The sequence below is a fragment of the Contarinia nasturtii genome, unplaced genomic scaffold (assembly GCF_009176525.2).
Source record: "Contarinia nasturtii isolate CC-2019 unplaced genomic scaffold, AAFC_CNas_1.1 Cnas_scaffold_187, whole genome shotgun sequence".
In the NCBI taxonomy this organism is placed as follows: domain Eukaryota; kingdom Metazoa; phylum Arthropoda; class Insecta; order Diptera; family Cecidomyiidae; genus Contarinia; species Contarinia nasturtii.
Genome location: NW_022197544.1, coordinates 4,836,395 through 4,850,047, shown reverse-complemented (window position 1 = coordinate 4,850,047; position 13,653 = coordinate 4,836,395). Strand labels below are relative to the sequence as shown.

At 34.3% G+C, this 13,653-nt stretch overlaps 4 protein-coding genes across 6 annotated transcripts in view; 3 read left to right on the top strand and 1 right to left on the bottom strand.

Annotated features, from left to right (window-relative positions):
* Positions 1 to 13,653, bottom strand: part of LOC116336839 (serine-rich adhesin for platelets-like) — a 42,074-nt gene that overhangs the window by 20,825 nt on the left and 7,596 nt on the right. For 2 of the 3 annotated variants that reach the window (XM_031760990.1, XM_031760992.1), the window contains exon 2: positions 498 to 713. In XM_031760990.1, the coding sequence (XP_031616850.1) occupies positions 498 to 563 (66 nt within the window). In that variant the 5' untranslated portion in view covers positions 564 to 713. Of the gene's footprint in view, positions 1 to 497; positions 714 to 2,628; positions 3,006 to 13,653 lie in introns of those variants that run through there. The other variant, XM_031760991.1, reaches the window with a different exon arrangement.
* On the top strand, positions 3,482 to 4,633 carry LOC116336842 (heterochromatin protein 1-like). The gene is made up of 2 exons (XM_031760995.1): positions 3,482 to 3,890; positions 3,964 to 4,633. The coding sequence occupies exons 1-2, from the start codon at positions 3,702 to 3,704 to the stop codon at positions 4,306 to 4,308; spliced, it is 534 nt and encodes a 177-aa protein (XP_031616855.1). The 5' UTR covers positions 3,482 to 3,701; the 3' UTR covers positions 4,309 to 4,633.
* On the top strand, positions 5,000 to 7,025 carry LOC116336840 (heterochromatin protein 1-like). The gene is made up of 4 exons (XM_031760993.1): positions 5,000 to 5,612; positions 5,765 to 5,959; positions 6,084 to 6,224; positions 6,409 to 7,025. The coding sequence occupies exons 1-4, from the start codon at positions 5,499 to 5,501 to the stop codon at positions 6,802 to 6,804; spliced, it is 846 nt and encodes a 281-aa protein (XP_031616853.1). The 5' UTR covers positions 5,000 to 5,498; the 3' UTR covers positions 6,805 to 7,025.
* LOC116336841 (heterochromatin protein 1-like) lies at positions 7,955 to 9,416 on the top strand. The gene is made up of 5 exons (XM_031760994.1): positions 7,955 to 8,219; positions 8,318 to 8,468; positions 8,550 to 8,575; positions 8,803 to 8,940; positions 9,010 to 9,416. The coding sequence occupies exons 1-5, from the start codon at positions 8,133 to 8,135 to the stop codon at positions 9,226 to 9,228; spliced, it is 621 nt and encodes a 206-aa protein (XP_031616854.1). The 5' UTR covers positions 7,955 to 8,132; the 3' UTR covers positions 9,229 to 9,416.

Here is a 13,653-nt window from a genome sequence, read left to right as displayed (position 1 = left end):
CACACACACACACACACACACACACACACACACACACACACACACACATAGATTAAAACGACTGGTCTGCGGCGACAATTTACTTGGCTGACTCTTACTTTTTTCTCTGAAATCTCGATTTCACTTTCATGCTTACTATCATGCTCGGCTAGTTTTACTCATTGTCGTTGCTGTTGTTGCTGGTGGTTGCTATAGAGTTCATCTTAACTTAGATTTAATAATTACATTACAAAGCCAACAATTATCTCGTCTGGAAATGTCGCGAAAAATGTTCAATTCGAATCAATTCATGTAACAGCGATAGAAGTAAAAATGCTTGCAATTTGTAAACATGCATTGCGTGCCAAAGTCAAACCAAACAAAATTCACTCACTTAATTGACTCAAGAAAAAAATAACCGAGCAACTTAACCATTTGATTTTATGTTTTTCCGCAAAAGTTTTTCTGGCACCAAATAAGATCGTTTCGTTAAAATTGAGAACATGGAAAGTACTTACACAAACTATGTGGCATAATCCAAAGAACAGCATTAAAGCTGTTAAAAGTCGCAGCAACTGTTTCATTGTGATCCGGGTATGTTAAATGTTTATCGTGTTTCGTTTTCGCCAAACGAAAATCGGCAATATATTTCTCCGGCTACGGTACGTCTCTCACTCTCGTTCGTTCAATTGCGATATGTGGAACGTGCGTTTTCTTGCCTCTTGTCTATATATCTGTAAAACATTAACAACAGCAACAAAATTTTAGAATTTATTACAACGATTTGTTTGTTTTTTTAATGTTCATGCTAATGCATGGTTTTGATGTTAATTCATCTTCGCCATGCCAATTACATTATCTAACGAAATGGAAGACCGAAAATCGTTGCATTTGATGATTTTCATGTGGAATTTTTCTTCTTCTTCGCTTTACACAAAGATGGAGCAGAGAGAAACAACAAACTTTCGCTGTGAATAACCAATTAACCGTAATAAATTGCATAAAACACATTGGAAGTGTACAATTCTTCGAACAGCCTAAGCATTTGTCATCGACACTTGTTATCTTACGGAATTCGTAAAAACATAAAATGTAAATTGATTGTATTCAACATGAAAATTCATATGTTTTTTATCTATGGCACTTTTTCCTTCCTTTTATCAATCACTTTTTGTTTTGGCTTGTATAAAAAATCATCGTCATTTTATGGTGATGTATTTCATATATTGAAATTCATAACAAAACATAACATAAATAAAGAGTCATTGTCTTTGCGGTTTTCATGAATTTAATACCATGTATCTCATTGCCTGCCAGACTGCCTCAACTGATATGAAGTATACATTCAAAACAAAATAGTGAGTGGGTCAAAGAGCAATGTCGTGCCGTACAAGCATACCTGTTCAATGCATATATGGTTGCGACGCGAAACACACATTTTTATTGCACATTTTCATTTTATAGTTTTAATCATTTGTCAATGGGTCGTTCAACAAAATTACCATTATCATGTAATTGACACATTTGCAATGGCCAAAAAACCAAAAAAATAAACAAAAATAAGTGAAATCGGGCATTATAGGATTTAATTATGTTTGCATGTTAGTGTATATGTGAGTGCTCGGCTCGCCGCATTTGTTGACTTTCGTTTTTATTTTCGACAGGTGAATGATTGAATGGACTATTTGATCTTTTGCTCTTGTGTTCTATGCAATTTAGTTTTGATTGAAATTTCCATTCACCGCAAAATCTATTACACCCCATATGATGAGTCATGAATTAATCAATCAAATATCGTTTGAATCAAAATCGATTGATTTAATTGCAAACTAACATTGTGATTCATGAAGACTAAAAATAGGCCAAAACAAAAAAAAAATATTTTCACGGAACCACGACATGTTCATGTTAAAAACGAACATTTGTTTGATTCATCTTCATTAATCTGTCACTATGAAAATTGTGTATGTGTCTGTCACTGTGCAGAAAATATCACATTTGTTTACAAAGCGACACAAATTTCACTTTTTCACTCATCTTTTCAAACCACAATTTATGGCACACTCTCAACATCGTCTTCGTTCGGCGCATTCAAATGTAAATGCAAGAGATTGAACGACAATCAAAAAATAAAAAAATAAAAATGGAATATGATTCGTGCGCTAACTGATATGTGTGTGTGTCTCTTTTCATTGAGCCCATTAAATGTATATATCTCGTGTACGTTCACGCTTAGTTTCCATTAATAAATTATCATAAGAAATGAACTTGGACTGATTCATTCAAATATAGTCATAGATAAAATAGCGGCAATTTGATAGCGGCTAGAGTGTGATGATGTGGTCGAATCAAACTTGAGCTTAATGTGTCCAAACAACACATAAACCAAGATAATGATCTTGGCCTCGAAGCCAATTGCCTGCTGCCATGCAGTTTTGCATCTCAAATCATCGCACTTCTTTTTTTACACACCTTGCTGTATGGCGATTTTCATTTGCGCTTCACTGTGCAAAACTGCTTAAGAAAGAAAGTAAAAAAAAAACTGCACATATCACGAGCTCAGTAAATTAATCATCAAACAATTTGTCGATAATTTTTTTTTTCGAGTATTTCTGTAATAAAAAAACAATTTCCACGCCATACACTTACACACATACATGTCGGCTGCGATACAGCTCGATGAAGAAATGGAAAGCCATAATGCGCAATACACTTGCTCAGCAGCAACATTATCCATTCGACAACTCTATCAAGTCATTATCACATTGAATATGATTGCATACACCTCATATTTCGCGCAACACACCGTAATTTTCACTCTCGCGGCTCGCCTCAATTAAATCAAATTAAACAATTTTTACGGTTTTCTATCTTCTTTGTTCCGTATACTGCTCTTTATTAGATTCTCATTATTGTCGAAATTATTATGCAAATCGATGTCGATGGCATTCAATACTGAAACCAAATCAAAAATATACCAAAATGACAACTGCCAATCATTTATTTGGCACAGTTCATTGTTATATTTTGTATTTCAATCCGACTGTATCGTTTCAGGCAACAAATTTTTGAAAATATGCTAAATTATTAGCATATTATTATTAAATAGAAATTATTGTCTCGAGATGAATAATTACCATCATCACTTCGAAACATCGACATTTGATGACGTGCAATCAAACGACACCACCGAAAATGTCAAATTACAGTAACAACCGTGTAAACTATCGCTTAGAGATATAGCACAGACAGCGTACAAGTAATACAAGTATTACAAATACACAGAGAAAGAGAATAATCAAACAGAAGCGCAACCGATTTATGCTCGCAATGAATGTTCAAGAGAGACAGAAATAAACCATTGCACTGATTTCATAACTTTCGACTGTATAACTGATATTCGGTTCGCACAAAGACAAGTGTTTTTTCTCATAGCGATTCACAGTTTATGAGACGAACCCGTTTATATGTATTGCATTTGATGTTCTGTGTGACGTACCGAACATAATCCAATTTTCAAATTCAACGACTTATTCTGAAAGTTGATGCTTAAGCCAGAGTTCGCCGAGAACGGAAAAATTAGCACTCCATTCAGATTGTCGGAAAAAGTATAAAAATTAGAAAATATAATCAGATAGGAATCAACTAATTCACTGTGATCAGACGATATTTCACAAAAATTGTGGAAATTTGGTAAAAAAGTGATAAAAAGGGCGGCAAAAATGGCTAAAGGGCAAGCAAAGAAAACAGTTAGTACCAAGAGCCATGCGATTGAAAAGATAATCAAGTCACGGAGCAGTGGAAATAGCTTGGAATATTTTATTAAATGGAAAGATTCTCCGGATGCAGAAAACTCATGGGAATCTGTGAACGATTTATTTTCGTTGAAAAAAACAGTAAACGCGTCAGAGGTGTGTGCAAATACTAGTGATTTTCGAAAATGTGCTTTGAAATTGATGTGTTTTTGTTCATCGATTTGTTTAGGTTGTCATGTTTCAGGATTCTCCACCAGAAAAAATAAATTCCACTGCAATGGAATCAGATGAGGCAACACGTAAACGGTCTGTTGGAACAAAAACGGTAACTAAAACTACCACAACAACGCGAAACAAATCGAAGACACCATTACAAAACCAAGAAGTTGATCGGGTTGAAAATTTACGCAAACGCAACAACAAACATGAATACTTGGTCAAATGGAAAAGCAGCGACCAAGATGACGAGCAACAAGAAGAATGGATAAGCCGTGACACAATGATCGCCAATCATGCAAAAAGTGTCATTGCATTTTTTGAACGCATCACTTCGTTCAAAACGGCAGACAACTGAAATGTTACACAACATCGATTTAAAGTCGACCAAAACCACAATGATTCACCACATGACAATATCACAAATTTGACAGTATTACTATTTTTATTTAACAGTTTTCAGAAATGTAATGATTTGATTTAACTAATGATAACTATTTTACTGTATTTACGGTACTTTCTCAAGTGAATAATAATGAATTAGTAGTAGAAAAAGCCATTAAACATATTCGGTGAATATCAAAAAGGCATCAAGCTCAGTAGGGTTTCTTATATATTTTTTGTTTGAATTTCTTTTTCCCGACGATTATAAAATAAAATCCATAAAAAAATCATAAAAAACAGTTGGTTTTTCTAGTTTTATTTGATTTCTTTCTTTTTTTTGTCAGCCAACATATAATCTTTCAATTTTCCAGGACATTTCATTTAGGCATTCTTTTTCAGTTTACTTTTTGTTTGACATACTAACGTATCTCTCGCGTCGATCCATATACACTCACAGAATACACGCACACAGAGAAAAGCGCGCCTTTGTGATGTCGTGCTTCACAAGTTTTGCGTGCCTGCATATCGATGCCGTAATAGATTATTTGCGCCGGGTATCACAAACACAGAACAAAAACGAAAACCAAAAGGGAAACGATAAAAGAGCAGAGAAGAACATAAAAGAACAGAAAAGACATATAGACGAAACAACCAAAAACATAAGCAGAATAAACAGATACATTGAAAGTGCAAGTGTTTGAAGTGAATGAGGCGCGCACGTTGAGCTCTCTAACATTGTGAGCTCGTTCGAATAACTGAAAATTGTCAGCCGTTGAAGGCGAAACAACTGCATAGGGAAAAAAAAGCAGCAATAACAACGGAGAACTCAAAATTGCTGACGATTACAAGTGATTTCATTCGTTTGGCGTCTCTCGTTTGTGTCGTTACCATTTATGTGCACCATATTTTATAACATTTGTTATCGTTCATATACACTTTTACGAGATATACTCGTATTTTTTTTTTCTATTTAGTTTATATATTGTGAATTAGAATCAATAATTGTTTGTCATTTAGTTTTTAAGGAGAATCGATTTGAGTGTGCCTCTAATCAAAAAACAAAGAAATTAATTTTAAGCAACGGTAAAAAAAAAACCATAAAGAAAAGTGAAGAAAAAAAAATTCAAAGAAAACAAAAACTAAATAAAATAATTGTAAGTTAAAATGGGTCGACGATCATCTATCAACAAAAAAGTACAAGTCAAATCCGAACCAGTCGACAATGAAATCATTTTTGAAGTGGAAAAAATTCTTGATAAACGCTTCATTTCGGGAAAGGTATGAGATAAAATTGCGCGCCAAAATTACGCGTTTGACTTAGAGAAATGCGTGTATAATACTGTATCGCCCGTCTAAAAGTCAACCGCATTTATTTATTTTTTTTAACTGTTCGACAAAATTGTTGTCAATTGTTTTGTTTATTTTTGCAGCCGCATTACTTGATCAAATACAAAGGTTATCCAGACTCGGAAAATACATGGGAGCCAATCGAAAATCTGAATTGTAAGCGATTAATTCAAAAATTTGAAAAAGATTTGCAGAAATCAGACGCGAGCTCTGAAAAGGTTCCACATGTACAGGAATTTGAAAAAATTGTTGCTAAACGAACTGTAAACGGTAACAAAGTGAGTGTTTCCTATTTTTGATATTTTATTCATTGAATGTTCTCGACCACATGCTGTTGCGGTATATTTCAATCAATGTTTACATTTAAATCCGGTATATTTGCTTGTTTTGTTCAAACTATAGGAGGAGTATTTGGTGAAATGGGTTGGAATGCCAGAGACAGAAAATACCTGGATTACAGCAAGCGATATGTTGTACAAAGAAGGGATCAAACATTTTGAGAGTTCAGTATTATCACATTTTAAACCAACAAAAACACGAAAGGTAAAACTTAATAATAAGGTTGATTTGAACGAAAAAGATTTATATCAGACAAATATTGCCGACAAAAACAAATTATTATTAATTTATGGCTTGTGAAGCACATTGCCATCGATATTGAGCACTTAATTAACACTTATATTTCCATTTCTCTTATCTATCGCTAACAATCGCACGAAAATTGAAGACAAGCATTGATGAATCCCTGAAAACGGAACGTGTTGCACCTGAAAAAACTGGAAAAAGTGGCACAGAAAGCAAATGCAATGAAAAAGAGTCCGTTGCCCAGAGTAAAAGTAACACAAAGGTGACGAATACTGCTATTGTTCAACCAGCAGCAGATGTGGAACGAATACTCGATTTGGTGCGATGGGATAAACGAAAAGAAGTCAAGTGCTTGGTAAAATACAAGGGAATCATCAAACCACAATGGATTCCAATCGATGAGATCAAACGAACACATCCAATTCAACTTATCGATTATTATGAGACACGCGTCGAACTGCGAAAGAAAAAGTACACCATGAAATTTGAAGAGAAATCAACGAAAACCACTCAACGAAAACTTGTTGTGATCAATTAAAAATTCGCACACTTCTTTGTATTTTCACCTAGACATCTCTTTGTTTTAAATGCTGTTTTTCATACTTTAAGAGATTTTCTACGCTTTGAAAAATTTTAAATTGAAATATTCAATTCCAAAGAAGATATTTCTTCGTAATGTACTGATCGTGGAAAAACTAAACATAACGAAAACATTTATCAAAATAAAATTGCTTTGAACCTATATCAACCAAACCAAAATCGCCAGTTGCGTTTCACTGTACACAGTAGGATCATTTGAATACACTTTCATTGGAGTTTCTTAATAAATGTTATGTATTACATAGCATTAGAAATGAAGGGCGAGCGGTGAATGCAGAAAGGTAATGCTTAGAAATGTACAGAGAAATTGTCATCATTGTAATCGATGTTGGTGGTCATATAGTCAATGTTGCTGTCATGTTGACAGTGTCAACTAAGCGGAAATCCTGTGAGCTGAAACTATGTGCGCAAAATTCGTCTCACTGTAGTTTGTGTATTGGTATTTTATTTGTTTTGAGAGTGTATCAAATATTGAGGTCACATTCATTAGGAACGGAAGCTGGACCAATGAAGATTTACAAAAAACCGTTGAAATGCCAGCATATTTTTGTTAATTTGAAGAGTGAATGCAAATTTAAGAGTGGTCGTCGAGTAACGCGGACGAATAAATGTCAAACGATGTTAATTGCAAAAAAAAAAAGATTATTTATACAAACAATTGTCTTATATCAATATGTATTTTGTTCTTGAGTTACGTTCGAGTTTGTATCGTAGAATCGCTACACAGTTTCAGAAATGAATCGAAATATTTTTAATTTAAAATCTTCCGTAAGCAGAAGTAGAAATGTCGTGTATAAATTTGGCGGTTCATGTTCTTACTCAATACACAGCATTTCATTACACAAATACAAAGAGAAAAAGAGAAAGAAAGAAAAAAACGCCGTGTTAGCATGGAGAAATGTGTTGACATTGGGCTGTTGTTGTTGTATTTATGGTCTCATATAAACAAAGCAACTGTATACAGTGATCAAACTAAGAATCAATCAGCCAAACGGTCAGTGATTAGAAAAGGACGCATGATGCCGAAAATTCAACACATTCTCGTCTCAATTTAGCATAGCTAGACTTTTTTCATCTGTCATTGACATATTCAACTTTCATTTGCACTACAAACGTGAGCACATGTTTGTTCTTTCTGGTTCTGGAACGCAGTTAAATACGTGCATAATCAATAGAACAGAACGATATCATCGCAAAATAAAATCTTTTATTTTAATTGTATATTCGTCTTTATAATACTAAATATTTAAGATTTTTGGTGTGAAAATGGACACCGAAGAAATGTCAATAAATTTTGATCCTGTAGAGTACGAGGTGGAACGAATTGACGGAAAACGAATTAATATGGGCGTTGTAAGTATGGTTGATCATTTATTTTAACGCAAAAAAGTGAAAAAACTAAAATTCTCACCATATTGTCATGTTTTGTTTCGATTTTTTGTTATTTTCAGGTTGAGTATTTTATCAAATGGAAAGACTATCCTGAAAACGAAAACACATGGGAACCAACCGAAAATTTGGCATGCCCCAAACTCATTGAGGAATATAATAAGTCATGTCCAAATGACACATCATCGCTAGCGGTGCCAGTGAAGATTGAAAGTAAGCGCACTTCATTTTCCATTCTTTTCCATTACTCATTGATTAATTTCCATTTTTCTCCATTCTTCTGATCAACTCTAGGTAAGCGCAATTATGGACACCGTCAAGTAAGTTCAATACTTGTTGATTTATTTTAATGCGTTCAAAGCAAATTCGATTTTGAATAATTGTGAAAAACTAATAACAAATTGTTCCTTACACACACCCATCAATTTCGTTAAATTATTAACAATCTCTTCTAAAACCAGAAATCAGAGAGATTATTTCTTGGAAATGTGAATGTCAGAAAATCGCTTCATTCATATGTGTTTCGCCCTTTGTATTATGTTATCAGGTTGAATACCTTGTAAAATTGTCGGATGGCACGAAATCATGGATGTCGAACAGAGGTGGTTCATTGAACAAATTAATTAGAAAGTTTAAATGGGAGCAAAAGTCAACTTCCAAACCAGGGCCCAAACGGGCTAAATTGGTGAGTAAAATTTAATTTCTGTAAAAAAAACATGTAAATCATTGATTTGGATCATTTTCATTGGCACAGCAATTGGATTCAGATCAAAGCGACTCCGAGTACGGTGAACAATTGTATAATGGCACCGTCAAACGTATTCTGAATATGAAACGAGAAAACAGTGATGTGATGTTTTTGGTTCAGTACGAAGAGCACGACGATCATGATTGGGTGTCAGTGGACATCATAAAACGTTTGTACCCACAAAAAGTCATTGCATTTTATGAGGAGTCTATCTTATGGGAGTGATGCACGCGTCCAAATCCACTTCGCCAATTGACAACAATGCATTTGTTTTGCCTTAGGCTTTAACATTGCATACTATTTTAAAAATTAAATACAGAACACATGCTCAAATCTATTGTTCGCATTCTATGTGCATTAACACATTTCAATTTATTTTGTATTATTAAAAGTCTTTCCAGCCCAATAAAATGTGACAGAAAAGTGAAAAGTATTTAATTTGAAATTAGTAAAAAATATCCGCCAATTTGACGTTTAATGCTTGGAAAATTGCCGAAATAAAATTACAACATTCACTTTTGATTTGGCTATGTTGAGTGGATCTTAATTGAAACTGCACACACACACACCATACGACATTATGATGAACTTTAAATGGCATCATCTTATCGCCCTCCTTGCTTGCGTTGCAAATTACGCGCGGAAACGTTTTTTTTTTAGGAAAAATTGAAATCCATTAAACGCATAAAGCACGCGCATATATTTTTATATAATTTTTAAGCATCTCAAATCCATTTTTGGGAGCAAATCGCACAATGATTGCGTAAATGTCGAATTAAACAAAAGAGAAACAAAAATTTAAAGAACAAAAATTGCCATTTCATTGGAAAGTTGAGTTTTGATATGTTAAACCCGTAGGTACTCCGGTTTTTTTTAATGTGAAATTTTTTGTTTCAGTAATATTTTCTTTTCTTTATTTCGTTTTTGAGTTAATTTAAATCTTTATACATTTTTGAATGCATTCGATCGATTGAAATAAATCTAGTTTGATGAGATTTTTGGAAGCATTTAAATCATGGTCAGTATATGTCTTCCACACAATGAATTCAACTGACCGGTTTTGTTTATCGTTATTTTCGTATAACAAACGAAGAATCATAAAAGTTACATCCACGTATTTCCAAATGGTGTGTTCTCAGGGTGCGCAATTACATGGTAAATGTTTTGATGTTTAACCATGGCACACATTGATTTCGTGCCTTTGCTCTTGGCAAATCGTTCGTGTGACAATGTGTTCATGTGTTCCCTTCTCTCTCTCTCTCTCTCTCTCTCTCTCTCTCTCTCTCTCTCTCTATTACAATTGGAATAGTACGCAAATCACTTTTCAAGTAGTTGATGTCAAGTGTTTGGGGCGAAATATTAAAACGAGCAGAACAAAAGCGAATAATTGCAAAACGATGTGACGTACATTTTCTTTTAACGTATCACTCTCAATGGGAGGGCACACAGCGCCCAAATAATAAAATAATTATCATACTACATTGGACACTGACAACTCTTTTCCTGTCGTCACACTGACTATTTCTATTTAAATTTCATGTTTTTTGTTGGCTGCTACTGATTTGAAAAGTTGAATAAAAAGCAAAAAAAAAAAGCATCATTTAAACTCCTACGAAGCAACCAGCATGTCTATTGTAATGGTCCGTCATCACCGCAACGCAAAGATTTGCAAAATAATATCTCATTGCGAGAGTGAAACAAAATAAAACGGTGTACAATTTGATTTCAACGCAAACCGAATATAATGAACACATTTTCTTTTGTTTGATGAAAAAAAAAAAATTTTCTTCTTTGCCAAAAAAAAACATCAAAACCGAAAGAAAATGAAGAGAAAATGGAAAATAATTGTCATATGGTTAATGGTATCTCGTTTTCATCTGTTGGACGCATTCAGATATTGTCAATTAAGCGATCATATTACCGTCGTCGTCGTCGTCGTTATTGTATGGTTATTCGGATTTGACTGACTGACTGACTGAATGAGTGTGTGTTGAACAGTATTGTGATTTTGAAGTAAGCAAACAAAAAACTCGCGCCAATGAAAAGACACGTATACTGGTTGTACGATCAACTCAAATAAGTTGTCAGCCGGATAAATAAGAGAGATTAAATAGAAAAGAAAAAAAAGATGACGCAGACTGCAACCGAATGACACATGCGACGAAATTGAATAAGATATATGCGCACACTCATACCATATTGTAAATTTATTATTAACGGTAGTTCGTTCATGTATTGGCTGCAATAGCAACAACAATAAACTCGTCGAAATGTGGTACGCACGATCTTATGCCTAACTGATGGTGGTAACAGTGGCTAACAAATGTGAGTGTGGTTGTAGTTTTTGGTGGCCAGAGTAAGAGCAATAGATTGAACGATAATCGTTGTTGAGAGCTCTCTAATAGGCACGATTTCAATGGGCAAGTACAAGTATCTTTTTTTTTTGTTTATTATGAATCACAAAAATTAATTCAACCAGCCGGCATACTTCGAGGCAATGCCGCTTTTTTGTTGTTGTTTGAAACTTCAATGTTGTTGAGTTTAGTGTTGCATTTGTAAGATTATCGTAGGTGATCAAACTGTTGGGTGCGCAAGTGAACATCATTTTTCTACATATCACATCTGACTATGATGAAGCATCGAATAATTGCAGTCATTTGTTTCTGTTTAATCGCAATATTTCGTGGATTTATAAAATGAGCAGCCAACAAGACTCTCTCGCATTGCAAACAGCCATTAATGAATAGCACGAAAATTCATAAACTCGGCTCGCCACTGGTTCACTGATCATGCACATCCACTTCTTATGAGAGCGATTCACCTCGAACGAAAACAAAACCAACCACTAAAAATGAACATAGTCCATTGTGCCGAATACTATGTTTTATTGTAATTATTTCACGATTACAATCGATATGATTAAAAAATGATGAGCATTTTTTCATTTCGTTATTTTTTTCTTCTTCTTCTTCTTTGCTATCGGAAACCGATAAGCAATACACTTACTTGTAGTGTATGTGCTTTTGATGTGCACAATGCACGTTTCAACCATTAAAAATGCATTCATTTTCGATCGACGCAACAGCAAAAAAAATTGATCGTGTGGGAAATTACGGTGGATCCGGAGAATAAATCAATATGAAAAAAGTCAGTCAGAATGGTGTACCGGTGAACGGAGGCTAACCAACTCAAACACTCTTTTGCTAACCGTTTTGTTTGCACATCAAATATAGTGTGGTGTTTTTTGTATTTTAACGGGGCGATGCCACATAAAGCAATAAAATATGTATGTAAATAAAGATACAAACCGATTCCAAATGTGTGGCATGCAAAATTTATCGATGAGAAATATGGAGAAATCCAAGATCGATTGGAATAAATATATTTACAAAAGTAAGTACTTTCTATCGACTACGTTAGACAGTATTTACATTGGTGGCTGGGAGAGCACCAAAAAGAAAAGAAAAACAAACCATAAACTCTTGTATGACTCTTCGTGTGAGCGTGGTTTTTTGCGCGCACGAGGTCGAACAAATTAAGCAATTCGCATAAATGAATTCATCAATTAGATTTCATCTTGAAATAATTTTACTCGCTTTTCCGACCGGTTTCTTTTCTCTATATCAGTGATGATGATGATGATGATGTCGATAAATTTACACAATCGATACATTTCATTGCCAGCTATAGCCGAAAATTGTTCACTTCAATCGAGAGAAAAAAATACGTACCAATGTAATCGGTCCGAGCAATTGGTGGCCCACACGATGCATGATGTCTTTCTTTCTCTCTTCGAGTTTGTTCATTTTATTCACAGTCATGTAGAAATAAAATGAACTCACAAATATCAGCATCGTGCAAGAATACAAAGGTATGTGAAACGCAGCGATTTTTTTTTTCAATTTTTAGCGAAAGGTGTAAAAAATGTGTAATGTTTCAAATATAAAATACGATTGCGTAATGGATATCGATATTTAATTCGGCATTTAGTTTAATTCACCATGTGTCAATATAATATCGGATTATTATGTCTGTATGGGTGCTGAAATGTTGATTTAGATAAAATATTCAGATCGTATCTTACAATTCAAATCCAAACTGACACACAAACACACACACACATACACACACCAACCGACCGATCCCAGTCAACTTTCTTCTCATTGAATAAAATTTGGATCGAATAACTGCGTCGTATGGTGCAGCACTTTCCTGCTTTCCCGTTAAATTTTAGAGTGGCGAGAAAATGTGCGGTTTTCCAACTAATTGAATCTCTTGTGAAATTTTCGTTACCGCATCGAAGCAAAACACAAAGAACACACTCTATGTATTCGCCGGTTTTGTTGGTTTTACGGGTTCTTAACATCATATTGTCCATAATTCGAATTCATGAATGCGAATGAACTAAACATAATTAAAAAATCTCTCTCGACCTAAGAGACAGATGGTTGGTTACGTTTTTTTTTTCTTGGTATTCAACGATGTGATAATGGTTTGTGGAGAACGAGAGATCGAGAGAGCGAGAGAGAGAGATTATGTGTATCTATGTGTGCAAATAAGCAAATGCAGACATTCACAGCACAAAATGAGTAATTGGACGAGAAGTAATTTTTTAAACTGGGTCGAAGTTAAATGGCATTTTTGCTGCGC